This window comes from Gymnoscopelus braueri (genome assembly GCF_963280865.1).
Source record: "Gymnoscopelus braueri genome assembly, chromosome: 23".
Lineage (NCBI taxonomy): Eukaryota > Metazoa > Chordata > Actinopteri > Myctophiformes > Myctophidae > Gymnoscopelus > Gymnoscopelus braueri.
The window spans coordinates 20,836,999-20,856,451 of record NC_137625.1 but is presented as its reverse complement, the minus strand read 5'-3'; the positions used below and the strand labels follow the sequence as shown (position 1 = coordinate 20,856,451).

General features: G+C 42.1%; 1 protein-coding gene across 1 annotated transcript in view; it reads right to left on the bottom strand.

The window, feature by feature from the left end:
* The window catches only part of acss3 (acyl-CoA synthetase short chain family member 3), a 56,239-nt gene that overhangs the window by 16,001 nt on the left and 20,785 nt on the right, over nt 1-19,453 (bottom strand). The window contains exon 9 of the mRNA XM_080421374.1: nt 16,856-16,959. Coding sequence (XP_080277500.1) covers nt 16,856-16,959 — 104 coding nt within the window. The remainder of the gene's footprint in view (nt 1-16,855; nt 16,960-19,453) is intronic.

Sequence of the window (19,453 nt, the reverse complement as noted above, 5' to 3'; positions counted from 1 at the left end):
AGCATTTATTATGAAAAGTAAGATGGTCTTGTTGGTATTCTAGCAGGAGGCCACATGCATTCGTATTCATATCATATTGAGAGCTAAAAATGGGCAGAGTCACGCCACCATTGGCATCGCTAGTCCCCATGAGCAGGGGGATAACATTGCACAGATGTGAGGTGACTGAAAGAGAGGGAGAGAGGCTAGCTGAGCCAGGTGAGTGACACCAGGAAAGCCTTAACATGAGAACTGTCTGTGGGCACTCACCCTGACAATGCACTCCTCTGTCTGTCTCTCTGTCCAACCGATTGTCTCACTTTCTCAGTCTCACACACGCACAGTCACAATTAGATCTGCCTGTGTCTATTCCAACACACATGCACGCACACACACACACGTGTACACAAACAATCAATCTTTCCCAGACCTGTTCTAACTGAGCTCAGGCGGTGAGAGGCAGACAGAGTGTGATGAATGGACAGATGGTGTTAAAGTTCACTATGTGAGAGAGAGAGAGGGGGAAGCACAGCAGGGGGTGTGGTTCGGGCAAGAGTTAAAGGGAGTGTAAGTGATACGATATATATATATATATATATATATATATATATATATATATATATATATATAGTTTTTGTTAAGACCTGAGGCGATTCTTAAAAATGTTTTCTAAATCCTAACAGTTTAAAAAAAAAAATGTTTCAAGATTTTTCAAAAATAGCAGATCTACAAGCTAATAGCACGGCACTCGGTGCCGCGCTATATGCTTGTATATCTGCTATTTTTTAATAGCCAAAGAAATCTAAAGTGACACAGATGCGTTCCAGGTCTTAATGGGTTAAAAGTTAAAGCTCTATATTCTGATAATAATCATTGCCATAGAGTGTTGGTTCAGCAACAGTTGTCTCCTCTTTTAATAAACAGAAAATACATTTTCAGTTCAGGATACCAATTTCTTTATGCAATCAGGAGAGAGATCCCAACAAAGATTTCAGTTGTTTATCCTGTATGAGTTCTTCCCCTGATTGGATCAAAGTGGTATCCTGACCTGAAAATGTATTTTCTGTTTAATAAAAGGGCTGGAGAGACAGGGGAGACCCCTGATACTGAACAAACACTCTATATAGAAATGATTGATATCTGAAAAATATATTACACTTACACCGCCTTTAAGGTTGTTAGGAGAAGAGACGGGAAGGGCGTGCAGATGGAGGTGCGGCACTAGTGACTATATTCATCCATCCATTTTGCTGCATCATCTATCATACCCAGTGGGTTGACGTCATAGCAAAATGGCGAATATGATCAATGCTGTAGACACGCTCATTACCACAAATCACTTCTAGTTGGTGATCCCTCACTCACACACACCCTGGCATGCGATATGGCTTACACACACACACACATGTGTACTGTGTGTACTGTGTGTGTGTGTGTGTGTGTGTGTGTGTGTGTGTGTGTGTGTGTGTGTGGGGGTGTGTGTGTGTGTGTGTGTGTGTGTCTCTCTTTGAGAAAAGAGTCATCTTATCAGCAACCCTCACCCCATTACCATGGATTGGATCCCCCCATTTCACCTGCTCACACTCAATCCCTGCTCTCACTCACTCCTCATCAGTGGCCTGCTCTATATATTCTGTTCCTTCAGTTCTTGTTTGGCAGCAGCAACAACTCCACCTGAGAGTGCCTCTGTGCTGGAGTCTCAGGCGAGCCTTGGTTATGTGTGGAAGTTCACTGTTGAGGATTGTTCTCGTATGCCCTTTGTTGCATTTTACTGGTTATTGTAATGAATGTTAAAGCTACCCGTTTGCCTTTAAACTGTGTGTAATGTGCAGTGCCCATACTGTAATTGACTTTTTCTATCAGGGATATGCAGTAATCACTAACCTATCCTATATTAAAACTGGCTTAAGGGAGTGCCGGCCGGCCGGTATTTTCACAGTATTTTCTGGTTGTGAGTGCTTTAGCAGGGAGTTATTTAGCAGGAAGCTGAAACAGATAAGGAGACCAAGGTCATTCGAATGTGGTGGAGAGAGAGAATTCATGGGAAACAACAAAGCTGGGAGAAGGATTAAACTTTGTTGATCCCGCAGGGTAAATTCAGCTTCACCCAGCTGATTACTGCTCAGATGGTCATGAGGAAAGTGGAAACAGACAATTAAGAGAGGGACAAAAAACAAAACAAAACAACACCTACTGTATGACAGGAAATTAAAACTTCGGTATGTGGGTGATTATGAACAATCGCTGGAAAATGTAACGTTTCATCAGCCACCGGTGGGGTGAGCAAAGTTTAGCTAATACATGTATACATATATTTTGCAACAAAATGTTCCCACAGTGACACTTATGCCATCTCTGTTCAGGTCCAGTAGGATTTTATTTTGTAACCATGACCACTCCTAGGCACCACATTTTGCAATGTAGTTTTAAAATAAATTGTTCCGATATGAGATGTTGTTTTACAACAAACAAGTGCCTACTCCATCAGTTCAGCTGGTCTACCATGAGGCTAGATAAGACCGTCAACCTTGGAAGCAGAATGAGAGGACAGGCCATCAGGCACAAATAATATTCACCAATCACCATAACTGTGTCATAAAAAAAATAACAGACTTAAGACCTCATTTTCCCAAGCCTTCCGTTAGATAGGGGTGTGCTTAATGTTTGATAAGAGTTGTTGACGGTGAGACAGGGAAGCGTTTCTTTTGACCGCAGCTTCTTTGTTAATATGCTTATGTGACGCTGAAAAATAAATATGACTGATCGATGCGATCTCCTCTTTGTAAACAAAGAGAGACACGAGTATTACCCTATCTATGGCCTACATCCCCTGACCAAGAACAGTGGCTTTAGTTTTCGACAGTTGGAAAAGCCACAACATTGTTAAACTCAAAAGTCTAAACGAGATGGGTGGTTGTACTTTGTACATCTGTTTGTGAATAATTAGATGCTGTCTTTGAATGTGAATTACACTGAGGTTTCCTGATATTAGAAGTGCAACAAATACAATTGACTTAAATACATCATCACAGCTTCAACAGCATTTTGCATAAAGCTACAATCCGTAGGTTCTATGTCCGTTGTCTCTCTCTCCCAACAGAGATCTAACTGCAACAATGTCCGAACTACAATAAATATGGCGGCACATTCAGAGTCTAATCCGGTGCGCTGGATAATAAGTTAATATGTTTATTAACACTGTCAACCTGTAGGTGTCCTATCTGACACCATGGTCTAGATCAGTGTTTATCAACCCTGGCAAACGTCCCAATTTTGGGCCGGGGCTACTGCTGAGGTGTGCCGCGCCGTTTGAAGAAGACATCTAGACTCTAGATGTCTCAATGGAAGAGCAGGGAGTTCGGCCCTACCTAAAAAGTAATGTCTTGGTGGATCACCTTTCGTGGTGTATTGAATGTAGGAGAATATTGGCTTCCTTGAACACCAAACAAATCACAGCATGCTTTGGAAAATGGTTGCCAGTAAGTGTACCATGAGTCATAGCCAATGGGCTAAACTTGCCAGACCACCAGTACGGCCCTTTAAATGTAAGTGGTACAAAATGTGTGACTGGTAGAATTGAGGAATAATAATCTAAAATTCACAGTGGCTAGTGGATCAAAATGGGAGAAATGTCACACACTGAAAATATTGCCTCTCTTATCACGTTTCACGAGCGTCTGCACCACTGCCTGTGCAGCATCGTGATGAAAATGTTGCGTACTGAAAATAGCCGATATACAAGCTCACAATGCATCACAGCGTGGTGCATTGTGGATTTGCTATTTTTGCTTCGCGACACCTACACGCAACTAAGTGTAACTCAGGCTTATAAGCCACAGATGTCATATTGTATGTCGTAGAGTGACATGTAATGCGCAGTGCCAGAGCCCGCCCACACACACACATCCCAAAGATAACCTGACAACAGATCAACTTAACTGAAACGAGATTGAAATGCATGTTCATTTATTTTTAATGTGGAAGGAAGATGGACTGTCAAAAGGTAGGGAAAAGGTGGTGGAAAGGAATGTTAACACATTGGGTGCCAAAACCGTATATATACGGTTTTGCGCATACTAACGTTGAGTGCCAAAACCGTATATATACGGTTTTTGAAAAAAAAAAAAAAAAATACTTTTTTTATTTTTTTTTTCCTTCACAGCAACAGGAAATATCACTCCTACAAGATTTAGACTCCAATCCACCTCCTGGTTAACTTATGACTTCAAAAACCTGTATCTCGGCTCCTGTGCACTTTTTTTTTTTACAATGTTAATTTAACTATTTTCAACTGGCTGCAACTATGGAATGGATTTCCGAATGTTTTAAATTTTTTCCCCCCGATTGTACGAGACCTGTATGTGTGTAATGAGGGGATCACCGTGAGGACGGTGATCACTGAAAATATTTTGTGACTACTTGAAAAAGGTTCAAAATGTTTAAAAAGTCCTGGCACTCAAAGTATAATATTTTAATAAACCTCTGGCACCCAATGTGTTAATGAGGCAAGAGGAATGAGTTTGGCCCACTGACAATTTCATCTTAAAATTTAAAAACAGCCAATTAATGCAACATTTTAGTCACATAATCACATGTATTTTATTAAAATGAGTTCCAAATTATTGAATGAAAATGTTAACTGAAACTAGACACATGGTGAATAAAATACTGGCTGATAGTTCAGCAGTCTAAAAGCAGGATACATTATGTGGGCACTTATGCCAACATTAAAACAAACTATCCTTGCTCATCTGCCTGCAAGCAACGCTCTTCTTCCCTAAATCTTTAGTTTTAAGATCCGCGTTGTGCAGCCTAGGAAAGTGTGGGGTTCAATGAAATTGGTCACCGTAAACTAGGTCCAAGTTCAAATGATTTAAACTCCAAGGAAATGTTAGGCAATGTTGCGCTCATGGACACACATGGATACATATATAGGTGTGTGTTGTTGCCGAGTCAGGCACACACCCTACACAGGAAATTAACCACATGAACTGTAGCAGGGCATGTCATAATAGGCAAACATTCGGCAGGAATAGCAGATCTACAAACTCACAACGTGTCGCCGTGTTGTGAGCTTGTAGTTCGTCTATTTTAAGTGAAGAGGTTAGGTGTAGACTACAGGGAAAAAAGGAGGGGACCCATGTATAGACCCCTGGGGGGACTACAGTCAACAAAGTACATAGAGTTTAAGTGTGGTTTGATGTGTTCAGCCCTTTGATGCTTATCAAGTGCAAGCAGTCTCCAAACCACACTTGGCAGAATGCCACAGCGGCAACGGTGGTTGTGAATTAATGATTATAGATCTTTTCCTCTGTCAAAAAGATTCAGGGCAAGCCCGGACCGCTGGCTAGCAGTCCGGGCACCTAAGGCTGCACCCTGACAGTGCGTCGTGGGTTCGACTCCCGATCCCGATGGCCTTTCCTGCGCGTCACTCCCCATCTCTCTCTCCCCGTTTCCTGTCTATCTACACTAAACTATCAATTAAGGCATAAAAAGCCCCCCCCCCAAAAAAGCCTAGTAAAAAGAAATAAGGTTTGGTTAGGAAAAAGAGCGACCCTTTCAAAACATTTTCCGAGAACCCCCAGGGGTCAATGCCTAGTTGCCTCCTTCTCTCCCTCTACACTGCATCCTTGGCATCACAGCTCACAAGTTCTACTATCACTGCTACACGGATGACACACAAGTCTTTTTCTCTTTCCCTCATTTCTTCTTCCCAAAGAATTCCTGCCCCCTGCAGGATCTTTCCATTTCCCCATCACCCTGGTGACTCCTACTCAACAAAGAAACGATCCTTGTCTCGTTCAATGATCAGCAATGTCGCTATTTGAATATGAATGTTATTGTGTTGTTTATTGTATGTCTTGTCTAAATATACTAGCTTCAATGTTGAAGAAAATTCTCTGTATGTCTGTCTAAAAAGAAGAAAAATAAAGTACAAATCATAAAAGAAAAACAAAGAAACGATCCTGGACAATCAGCTGTCCTTCAATGCATACATTGCAGCAACCTGTAGGTTTTCACTTTACAACATCTGGAGGAACATACAGTAGCATTCCTTAGGCTTAACTTTGTTTACTAGATAGTCCCAGCCCCTTATCCAAGCTTCAGTCCTCTACAGAGTCACTCCCCATCTTCCACCGCAGTCTGAAAACCCAGCTCTTCCGACTCCACCTAAACGACTAATTTCTTTGCATCTGCACTTGATACTGTACATGTTAGGTAACCTGTGTTTACTTGTGTCACCGATGCCATAGCCTATATCTTATTTAAATGTATGTTATTTGCTTATCTATAGGTGGTACATGTAAATACAGTAGTATGTTATTTAGACTGTAGGTGTCTACCTGCTATCTTAGATACTGTTCTTTTATGTTCCCTCATGCTTTATGCTGTCATATTTTGCCACCTGGCCAGGAACCAGCTTCAAGGATACCCCTTTGCATACCATGTTGATGACGACAGAATGCGGACTATGCCCACTCCATGTAGAAAATACCCATGTGCAATTTCAAAACAGATATTTGACTACCACCCTATTGGTATGCAACTCGGACGGTGCTGAGTCAACAGCAACGTATGTGCTTCTGTGCTCAGTGCACCTGCCTTGTCTTCAATGCCAACATATTTTATGCGTCGACAAAATCCACAGGTCTGCATTCCCCAGCGTCAACATGGTACGTAAAAAGCTTCTCCTCTCAACACTGTGATCCATAGCAGAGCTGTCTGTTAAGTCAGTTAATGCTGAAACAACAGCCTCTACTCTTCTCTAGTCAGCGTGAAAAGACAGGAGAGTCTCTTTTCCCGGTGTTTCGGCCCAGACGGACAGGGTTTTGAGGTTAGGTTTAGGCACAATTTCTGTGAGGTTAGGGTTAGGCATTGTGTTTGTGAGGTTAGGATTAGGTTTAGGCATAGCTTTAGTGAAGTTAAATTTTAGGGTTTAGACGCAATCAAGGCGAAACACCAATGAAAGAGGGAGTCCCGTGAAAAGACAGACTAAGAGGCTGCAACTCCACTCCTCACAATGTTAGACTGACCTGGACGTCTGGCAAGTGTGTGAGGAGAATGCAAACAGCACAAACCGATGCACTGGTTCAAAGGAAATTTAGACGAGTCATCTTTCCATTGAACTTATTCAGACATTATCCTCTGCAAAGGTGTCTCAGAGAGAGAGAGAGAGAGAGCGAGAGTGCGAGAGAGCGAGAGAGAGATGGCCACTTGCTACAGTATTCTCAGTTTTTATTCAAACCCTCCCGTTGATGAGGCAGCCAAACCCTCCCAACTGGAAACACATTGGTTGCCAGGCAACACTGGTGACATCAGCAACCTCCACACCCCCACCCCACCCCTGACGGTGTTTGGGTCTTAAAATAGCACACGCAGATTATTATCGGCTTCAAAGTGACAGCCATTTTCTCAAATGCACGTGGGGGAGAATGAGCTAGTACCCAGATGGATTTGAGTATTTGAGTGTGTCTGTGTGCATGCATGCATAATGGAATAACACATGTAGACACAACGGCTCTGATGAATCTGGTGACTCCTAATGAAAATGGGAAGAGGGACGTGAGGGGGGGGGGGGGGGAGTAATCATGTCATTAGCAAATCAGGTGACAACAAGACACTGAAGGATGATTGCGTCCACTGCACATGGAAAATGAGCAAACCAATCATCTATACTTCATATCAGAAAACTAATCTCTGCTGTTGCACCGGCCCAGAACTCTGCTGTAAAACTAATCACAAGCCAAATTGGTCAAATTAGTCAAACCTCTGCCAGTGAGCTTGGTTGCATAATTGAAGAGCTGCAAATGCGTAAACTTGGCGTTTTACGTGACAGCAAGAAATCTTTTATATAATAAATATACACACACACACACATGCACACACACACACACATATTTATTTTTTCAACATGAGGACTCCGACACACTGGCATGACACAAAACACATTTGTCACTGTGTGTGTTCATTCCAGCACCCCGCACCCCAAAAAAGCCTGATGCAATCAGGCTTTTTTTGTCTAATGAACAACAAAAGATATGCTTAAAAGCCATGACCTCTCCTCTATACACTGAGTCACGCTGTCTGTCTGTCTCTGGAACGCCATCACGGTCATTTTTCATGTGACTAACGACTACGGCTCTTTCTCCTAATGTGAGCCCTGTATGGATCTAAGGGTGGAAATCTGTCAGCTACCATGGCTCTGTGTGTGATTCAACTGTTTACCAATCAGCAGCTCTACACACTTGGCTTCAGGGTACGGAAGGGCCTCTGGGGGTGGAGGGAGTTCCCCAATGTGAATGTGATGTGTTCCAAAGGTGGGCCTATGGTTACCATATTTTCAAACACCCAAACTGGACCCTATATCCACTTAAACAACATTTCAAAAATGAATTGTGAGCTTATATATCTGCTATTTTTGCTATTTGTAATTCCGTGCCATTGACGTGTCACACGTCCATTTTTTCCACGGCCCAGAGTGCCAAAGACATATAACACGTCCAAACTGTGTTTTCAGTGTGTACCACTAGATGGGACTGTTCCGCAACCTATGAGCCACCAGTTCAGGCTCAGTCACAGAGAGATCTAGGAGATCACGTCATCACATTTACTGCTCCATCCGCTTCCTGGTTAGAGTCTGTGGGGAAACAGCTGTAACTCAAGTTCCTTTTTTTTCCCCTGCATTTTTGACGAGACATGCTATTTTCAACAGCCCATAACAAGCGAACGAGGGGTCGCGATCACAGTGAAAGCCTCCGCACAGTGAAAGCCTCCGTGTTTAGAAACTTTTGGGGGATCGAACGTACTGGATATAAATATTCTGTGACTATTTAAAAAAAAAAAAAAAAAAAAAAATCAGTGGCACTATTGGCAATTATTTATTTATTTACTTGGCACTGAATGAGTTATTTTAGTGCTTAGATTAGTGTGAGCAACATGTTTGTGATTTTTCTAATTGTGGTGAAAACTGGAAGCATTTGGTAGTGAATATTGAAAAGCGGGTGTGTAGGCTGTGTCTGTAGGCAGTAAAATGTTAGCCTGGTTCCAAACCATAGACCCTGCCCACTCTTTCAGTGGACTGCCTGGTGTTTAGGGAAATTATAATCCCCTCCCCCTCGTAATCGCCTACACTGAAGCCAATGTCAGACTGAAGCTCCACGCAGCTTCAGTCTGATAATCAGGCTAGTAAAATATTGCACAAGCCACGGTAGTCTGTCACGCGCCGTGCATTCTTCAACAGGAATCTGCAATCTTTTTTTTGATGAATAACATCTAATTCCAAGCTGATGATACAGTGCACGCAGAGTGAATAGATGGAGAGTGAGTGCAACATTAAAGTCCCCCAGGTGCTGCTGAAAAAGCAATAGGTGCCCAAAATATTATGTAAACAGGAGACAAGTAAAAAAAAATCACCTTTTCTGACTGCAAGACATCTTTTTTATAAAGCCCAGCTCCTTCCATTCAGCTTACCTAGCATTACCTCAGGTCAGCTGTAACCCTTTCACAGCTTAAGCCTTCTGGCCTTCATTGCTCACGGTGCTGGATTCCTTGCTATTGATTACAGCTTTCCTGTGCTGAATATTACATTCTGGAAGAGAGGTTACGTGCCCGCGGCTGGAAAGATTTATGAGCAGCTGCAGTAGTAATTGATTTTGTTCAATTTGTATCTTATTTTGCAGGGGCAGCAAATGCTGTGGGAGCACAGAAAAAGCTCCATGAGCATGGACAGCAAGACTGAAGGACAGATCTTTCATCTTTTTTAAAGATGTAGATATGATATATCTATATATGAAAGATACAGTACAAAGAGGTTTGACTGAAAACAAAGAATCAAACTCGAAAGCCTTGATAAAGAAATGTAAACAACCATTCAATTCCTTTTCATTGAGTGTCACTTCCCGTTTTGTTGCAGGGGAAGACAGAGGACAGTTGTAAAAGCACAAATGACTGATAAAACGACTGTGATGGATGCCCTGCCTTCACAGAGACACAGACAGTATGCTGTGACGCTCGCAGCTCAATGACGCATGGCCTCAATATAAGCAAGAGTGTGCAAGTGTAAAAGCTGAGCAGGGATTGGGAATCAGTTTTCAGCCTCTCGCGGCACATCGTATCTACGACTCAATAAAGTAAAAAGGTAACTGTTTGCACTGTTCCTACACGCACACTAGTGTCTAGCCTTGCACTCACAGAAAAGCAGACGTGCACATGTCAACCCATGTGCGTGCACACTAGAGAGGGAAGCTGAGACGAGGAGTGCTGAAAAGTTCTGATTATGTATCTGGCGCTTAGCGCTTTCCAACAGCTGCAATTTATTCAGTTTATCAGGGCATGAAGATTCCCCTGGAATTTATAAGTCAAGACAGCGAACCAAGAGGACGCAGAATTATGCATTTCCAAATACATAATAAATGGCAGAAATAAACTTAGTGGAGATACGTGTACTTGGGTGAACGAGAAAACATGTTGAGGATGTGTGTTTGTGGGGTATATAGGTGAGAGCAAAAGAGAGAGAGAGAGCGAGAAAGAGAGAGCGAGAGCGAGAGCGAGAGAGAGAGCAAAAGGACAAGAGTGAAGAATATAAAAATGCCCCTCCATGACACAAACGTCTCTCTGTTAGAATGAGCACACTGGCCTGGCTGATAGAGCAGCGATTCCCAATCTGTGGGCCGTGAGGGTATTGCAAGTGGACCCCCAAATAACTGACGAGACACTAAAGAATTGCCAATAAATGAGAACTTAAAATACACTAGGTTGGTTCCATTGTTCCAAGCCAGAACACTATCAAACACAATCACATTCGGAACTCCCTCCACCACCAGAGGCCCAAGTGTGTAGCGCTGCTGATTGGTTAAGCCATTATTTTATACTTTGGCTATTCAAAAATAGCAGATATACAGATATTTAGCTATTTTTGAAAAATCATGAAACATTGTGCAAATCTTTGGATTTTTTTTTAAGCAAACATTTGTAACTCAAAAGCTTCTGGGGGTCCTTGGAACTAAATAGTTTGAGATGGGGGTCTGTGGTAAAAAAAGTTTGAGAACCACTGATATAGCAACATATTTAGAAAACACAGGATTTAGAAAACATTTTTAGATACAGTATGTATTTGGCCGTGGACCCCCATCTCAACATATTTTGTTCCAGGGACCCCCAGAAACACAGATTTGAGTTAAAAATGTTTGCTTTAAAAACATATATATATATATATATATTCAAAGATTTGCACAAATATTCACGATTTTAAAAAAAAATCACACCCTGTGTGAAGTGGGCGGTGTCTTGCTAGCTAATCACAATACTGAATGGAGTCAACCAATCATGTACAAAAGATAAATACATTTATTGAAACACTCTTTATGATGGACGAAACCATAACTTGAAAAAAACCAATTCATGTTTTTTTTCAAGTTATGGTTGCTTATATAGGGCTATGCACATGTGTCATGTGACACTGGCCAATCACAGTCCTGAATATGATTCAGGACTGTGTCCTGTGGCCAATCACAGCGCAGGATAATTGTACAAATTTCCAAACCTCACTTTCAGGGCCGGTTTCACTGCCCAAGATATTTGTACATTTTTCCAAATCTCACTTATAGGGGCGGTTTCACCGCCCAAAAATGCAGATCTACAAGCTCATAGCTCGGCACCAAACTTGTATATCTGCTATTTTTGAATAGCCAAAGAAATCTAAAATGACACGTTCCCGGATCGAATGGGTCAAAACAGTTGAATCACACACAGAGCTATGGGGATCGATCATTGAAATAAACATGCTCTGAAATTGCACGTAGCCCGTCTGACCATCAATCAACACCACGTTAAGTGGTCAGAAGGGTTGGCCACGGACGCTTTCAACATTTTCAAGGGGGCCCTAATCCAGAAAAGGTTGGGAACCAATAGAGACTTCATTAAAGATTTAACAGGCAGGGTCAGAATGTGCTCTATTGCATTCCCGTTACAGGGAATGCATTACATTCCCTGGAACCATTTCATTGTCATTGAGGTGAGCGTGACATCTCAGTACAAGCCGTCTCGTGGAGCCACCTCTTTTCTACTAAAGGGATGAAATTACTTGTATTATGAGACTCAAAAGCAACTCATCTTGAAATCATATATCAGCTAGGACTGGCGATATAAATAGGTATCACGATTAATTTCAAACCTTTGCCTCAATTACGATGAATGAACAATTATGTAAAGAAAACTGTGGTTTGCAATGACATAAAAGTGGACAGTCCACACCAGGTGCAGAGCCGCGACATATTGTCTTTTCCACAGCAACTGTATTGTCACTGTCCCTCCGGCATGTGGGATTTACAACAGATGGGCCGTCCCTGACAAGACACCTCAAGGCAAGGAGCAGAGACATATTATAATATTGTATTGTACAGCCTTCTCTTGTATAAAAATATGAAATAGCTTTACGCTCTCCTTTCCTTTCTCCCATTCGCTCACTTATTTGTGTGTTTGTGTGTGCATGTGCCTTTGTGTGCGTATGTGTGCGTATGTGTGTGTGTGTGTGTGTGTGTGAGAGAGAGAGAGAGAGAGAGAGTGAGCGAGAGAGAGACCAAGAGAGACAGACTGAGACAACATGAATGGCAGATAAGTGTGAGAAATGTGTTTGTGATCAGAAATGCATTGTAACTGCGTTGAAACTGCACAAATTATGAGCCTGTTTTTGTAATTAAACCTTTTACGCTGTGTATTGACTACACATACATATATTAACAACAACAACAGCCTTGCTGGGTCTGCTGTTTGACATGTGTTGAAATCAAAGTCCTTAATAAACGTGCACTGTTGATCCATCTCTCTCCATCTCTGGCATTGTGGGAATAGCCTCAAAGCCAGGTCCAGTGCTACTAAGTGGAGAGCACAATTAGACAATTAGAGACACCTGCCGATGAATTAACCCTGGCACTGTTCCCGTAAGTCACTCCCCTCATTTCTATCCACCATCCGTCCGGGCTATAAGACTACGACTACAGATCCCATAGCGAAAATTCTGGCATAATCCAACTGATACTAACACAGGGCATAAATGGCCCGATGAACAAACGTCGCAAAGCTGTTCACGTCCCGATCAACGGTGGTCAAAGAAAGAAAAATAATTGCGCCGAGTGGGCTAATCAGAGCACGGATCCAAGTGCAGTTCAGCCAATTGTCCCCTCGTCTTTTACATCCTGAAGGTCGATGCCTTTTCAACGGATGTATTGATTCTGTATTTTACACAGATGTCCGCTTGTCCCACATCGATCGGCCCATCAGCGCTCCCTGGATATTACAAAACTATGAGATGTCCACATGTGCTCTTGGCGCTGTTGTTGGCACATTCATCATAGTTTGCTGGTACTGGAGAGGACAGTAATGGAGCCGAGAGTGAGAGAGACAGAGCTAGTGAGAGAGCAGGAGAGAGAGGGGTGTAAGCACCATGGCTTGTTGTCCGGAAAAAAGGCTAATAGAGTCTTAGCTAGAGTCATTCAGACAGATTTCTGCTTATTTGCACACCAGTGTCACGCACCAAATATAGTAGATCTGCAAACTCACAAGCTGGTGTGTTGTGAGTTTTTGCAGCTTGAGAAACAATGCTGTGGGGCAACGTGATAGCTACGTGGTTAGGGTACATATCACTGTTACCACATGGGCTAATGCCTGAGAGCAAGTCACCGGTTCGATTCAAGGCCGGCCGGCTGGACCATTTGATGCATGTCACACCCTTACTCTCTCTCTGTGTCTCTTTACACCTGTACCTATACAAGTAAAGGCTAAAAAAATCTAAAAAATAAATAAATGATCTACATGATCTATGGCCCAGGACGCAGGGTTCCGGGTTGTGTATGCCTCAATTTCTCTAGTTAGGCGGCGCATTATCTGATCACAAAGCCTGCCCTCCAGCCTGATGAATCAAGCCTCTACACTTGCTTCTGCCATAATGTAGCCCTATGTCTGTCTACACACACACACACACACACACACACTCTTGTTTACATTTTATTTTAGGTGAGAACCTTGTAAGAGCTCTATATGGGGTTCCTTTCTCACCTGCACTTATTTCTGTCTTGTTGTTTTTATTGTTACCGTATGTACTGTTATAAAAAAAATAACACAAAACAATAGGACTAATGAAAAAGCAGGTGCTTGAAAATGGTTTTTCTGCCGTTTCTTTTGTTGTGCTGAATTTGGATGGATTTAGTATTGCAAGCACACTGCACATCAGCTGGGCAATCCCTTAATGTGATCAATAATAAAACACGCAAGAGAACCAATATACCCTTTACAATTGCGACATGGAATGTCCGCATCCGTCTGGATGTGCGTGATCTCTCCAGCCACCCCACAGTGAAGAAGAGCAATGGTTGCACATGAACTGAACAGATTGATATTTGCATTGATATCGCAGCTCTGACCCGCTTACATGGGGAAGATCAATCACAGTGGTAGAAGGCTACACCCTCATTTGGAAGGGTCTACCAGAAGGCTGTAAGATAAAGCCTGCTTCATAACATCCCAGAATCCCCAGTCACTGAAAGGCTCATGACACAAAACACTACCATGAAGAAGGCAGTGCACGCACATCCGTGGTCCAGGTCAGGTGCAAGACAAACAAAAGTATAATTAAAAAAATAATAATAGAGTCTGCACACTGGTGATGCTGGAAAAAGCTCAGCTGTATTTTTATTGCGTTGTCAACGTTTCGATCTATTCAGATCTTCATCAGGACATATACATAGGAATGGGCATACACACATTATGTTTATATAGGTCACCATCTATACACTGATAGCCTAACCCCAATAGGGCAAGTGAGGTCACAACAGTCAACTCAAATCATCAATTGGCTCTTTTCCTTTATGCAAAGCCAGTCAATTGATGAGTTGAGTTGATTGTTGTGACCTCACTTGCCCTAATGGGGTTAGCCTATCAGTGTATAGATGATGACCTATATAAACGTATGTGTGTATGTGTAGCTTTTTCAGCATCACCAGTGTGCAGACTCTATTCTTTTTTTACAAAACACTACCATGCCACCATTATCAGCACTCATGCCCCAACCCTGGATGCAGCCCTCAAGATCAAAGAAACGTTCTATAGACACTGTGTGTGCAGGCCAGGGGTCTCAGCTTTTGTCAGATGTAAGAAGGGTGTCTCCCAGGATGAAAGGTTGTTTCATTAACCCATTAAGACCTGAGGCCAATTCTACAAATGCCTTCTAAATCAGTTTTCTGAAAAACTTATGTTACTATATCAGTGGTCCTCAAACCTTTTCATTTCAGGGACCCACAAAATGATATGTATTTGTGGACCCCCATCTCATATAATAATATTTTGATCCAGGGACCCCCATAAGCAAAGATTTGAATTAAAAAAAAGTATATTTGTGCACATTGTTTGCGCACATTTTCACGATTTCTCAAAAAAGCAGATCTACAAGCTTGCAGTGCGGCACGAAGTGACGCGTTGTGAGCTTGTATATCTGCTATTTTTGAATAGCCCAAGTATCCCAGTCTTAATGGGTTAACAAGTCCCTACACAAGTAAGAAACAACATGATGGGATACAATATACTGTATCCCATCATCAACTAGTCTAGTGTTGCCCCAAAGCTAAAGATAATTTATACTGATTAATTCTGTTCCCATTTGTTCACTACAGAACTAGGTCCTATAGTATCTTGGATAATAAGTCGGTGTCCTGCGTGTGCAAAGGGAGTGAAATGCATGTACACAAAAAACCCTCCAATGGCTAGTTTTCTATTGGTGTACATATTAGTATGGTAACCTAGCAGTAATGTCATGAACAGGGGGGTCTGACCCTTGTCTCAGGGGAGACCCACTGTCTCAGTCTTTGAAACCCCTGTTCTAAAGGAACCCAGACTGACAGTGACACTGCAGAAATGCTAACCATGTTGATTTTGTAGGGAGAACTGCACTTTGGCTGATAGCTGTTAGGACTGCTGTAAACTGACACTCATTTGTGTGTAAAAAAAAGGACAGCAAAATACCTAGCAGTTCTAGACTCAATCACAGCTAAGTACACACTAAAGGTCCTTGCACACTGGTGCGTCTTTTCGTTGCGTTTTTTTTTTTTTCATTGTTTTTTCAATTTTTTTCATTGTTGTAAAAAAAACGCAACGAAAAGACGCACCAGTGTGCAAGGACCTTAACTTCTTCTGGATTCTCACTGTGGAGGCAGTTGTAAAACATGGAGTGAACCGTCTAAAATCATAGGAAAAACATGAGCCGTGTCTAAAATCAAAGGAAAAGGGAAGTTTTCCCCTGCTAAGGCACCCCACCGCCAGTTCCTCTACTCTGCTCACCTTAAATCTCATTTTTACTCGACACTAAGACATGAAATTTGAACGAAGGGGGATATAATAATAAGCACTGTACCAGAGGGCCAGGCTCCCTGGCGTGCCATACCAGGTATGCATGAAATATTAATCAGAGGACCAAAGTGTGATAAACTATGCTGCATGGTGACAGCGGGCTTTCAGGGACTAATGACTGTATATGGAGTTATGCCTTTTTACAAGGCCAAGTTAATGTCAATGTGCTAATAAAATATAAGACTACATTAACAGTCCTCTCACACCGATAGCCTGAGCGACTGGACCTTAAAGATTGAGTTGAATTTAAAAATCATACACACCGTATGCTGAAAAGTCGGGGGCAGTCAGGCCTGAGGAACAACATTTTAATCTCCAAGCGAGGTCATAATTTAATTCTTAAGCTTTTACTCCTGATTGCCCCTCGAGAGATTGCATGATCACATTAAATAAAACGACATAGCAATTTAATCCGTTACCGGATTACACAAATATGAATAACGATGGGTTATATTTCGTGTCTCTGTTGTGCACGTCTTACCAGTTTGCCACCAGTGGTCCAGTATGGGAACCCCAAAGGCTCTCTTGGCCCAGTCCAGGGTCTCCACATCACAGCGCTCTCCTGCCAGGAAGAGGCTACGCAACCTGGAAGGTCACAGATGGAGGTCAATGACCGTGAACTGGATTTATACTTAATTGCACGCCGGTGTTGCACACTGAAAATCGTCAATCCACAACCTCAAAATGCATCGCGCTTCAGTGCACTGTGAGCTTGTCGATCGGCTATTTGCGGTGCGCGACACCACGTGCAACAAAGTATATCGAGCCCTTTATCATTTCAGAAGGTGTAACATATTGACATACTGCACCACTCAAGATAAGCTTGAGATACTGCAAGCAATATACTCAAGTGCGGCGTAATAAAACTCATGTGGAAATGTTTCTTTGGCTATTCAAGCTTGTAGATCTGCAATCTTTTTTTAATTGTGGAAAATATGTGCAAATGTTTGAATATAAATTTTTTAAAGCAAACATTATTAACTCAAATCTCTTCTGATATTAGGTTTATATTAGGGCTGAAAGATATTGGCATAAAATGGCATTGTAATATAGTATGTTGCAATATAAAAAAGCAGTAGTTACGGTTCATCATTTCACCAGATGTATGCAGATCTGCATAGATCTAAACTTCAATAGTCTTGCGTAACCAGCCGAGCAGAGATTTCCGTCTAACGATAAGTCAAAATTGAACCAATGGGCTTGAACAGTGGAGAAACCCTGTGCTAACAAACCTACGCCCACTGCTTTGAAAAGCAATCTTGATACCATCCCAATAAGAAGGATCGCCCTAATGTTTTTCTCATCAGTTTTCTTTGCATTGGTTCAGCAATGCAGTCATTATTATAATTTTTTCCAGAATTGTCTCCACCCAGTTTAACTAATTTATTGAATTTAGAAGTCTCCGGCATACGTATCAGTAGGTGGAGATCTCTAATCTTCAGGCTATGCAAGACCAAAACCTCAATAGCTCTATTTGGAAATAATCACCCTCACAATGATTAGGGTGATTTTAGAGGGTGAAATAAGGCCATTGTTCAATACTCAGCTTGAGTCAACATGACACCTCTGTGGATGCAGAATGTGTGCTATATGCAAGACCATTTACCAAGAAATCCCTAAATCATTGTTATTTGTCAGATGGACTGAAATGTTTTACTTCCAGATTAAGAAAATAATACAATATCCACACACCACTCTTGCTGCTCCCAAAGTGAATTTTCAATGCACTGTGAGCTTGTAGAGTGGCTATTTGTGGTGCGCAACAAAGTATATCAAGCTCATTATCATTTGAGTTAAGCGTAACTACTCAAGAGCAGGTCTCTCTTGAGAATGAGACCTCAGGTCTCAATGAGATTACCTGTGTGAAATCTGTGAATAAAGGTTAATTAAAAGAAAGTTACTGTACAATGTTTCGACCATGAAGACCACTCGGGTACATGTACCTGACCCACACAGGTACATGTACATGAGGAAGACCACACAGGTCGAAACATTGTACGATTACAATTCACTTTGGGAGCAAGAAGAACAGTGTGCAGTTATTGTATTCCTTCCTTGGCCCATACTATTTTATGTAAATTGCAATGTCGCCGCTTAAACTATGTATTGTGCATCCTGGTGTATATCAATAGCACCTCATTGATGTGCTTTGGAAACCCTGTTTTTTTTCCTCCTTCTTTTTAATCATGTAAAGCACATGTAAAACATGAAGACATTCTTGTCAGGAAGCAATGATTCCAGCCTTTGTAGTCCTTACTATTGGTGGTTTGCCAACCGAGAAATGTAAATGCATAATTTTGCTTGAACTCACTGTAGTGTGTAGTGTGTACCCCTCTGGATTAGTGTCAGCCAAATGCCTAAAAGGAACTTGGGGTATATAAATATACTGAATATCCACTCTAGAGGCACATTACATTTGTGCTCGTACAGCAGGGACCAGTGGGACCACCACTACCAACTGGGAAACGAGCGGCAAAAAGTACATTCCAGAGTCTCATCACAGCTGGTACAAATGAAAGCACTTAGTGATTTCAAACGAATGTCCATAGAGAGCTTCTGGCTAGTGATGACTATCACATTCTTGGCATTGTGAATCTCTTACTGCAGCAACTACTGTAATTTACTGTGTGATGTGAAGAGGAGGATGGTGAACACAAGTAAGACGCGCGAACGCGGGAAGCGAACGCAGCTCGAAAATATTGTGTATTTACGGACTGTATGAACTGTATGAAACTGAATGTTATTTCACCGTGATAGGGAGAGAACATTGACTGTGTGTGTGTGTGTGTCAGGCTGTTGTGCATTGTAATCAGAGCATTGTCTAAATTCCTGCACTCTGGCGCACTCGGGTGGCTGCTTACAGGCAGTGCACGCATGTGAGTCACATGGGTGCATGCAGCCAATGAGAGCGTGAACACAGAGACACAGACGGAGACACACACGGACAGAGACACACACAACCCAAGCATGGTTACATAGTAAGCTCCACTTGGTCGGATGCGCGGCTTCGCCGCGCCTCCTTCTGCGTTCGCAATTATTCTCTGGAGACATACTTTTGCCATAAAATGTCTGCTTCCTA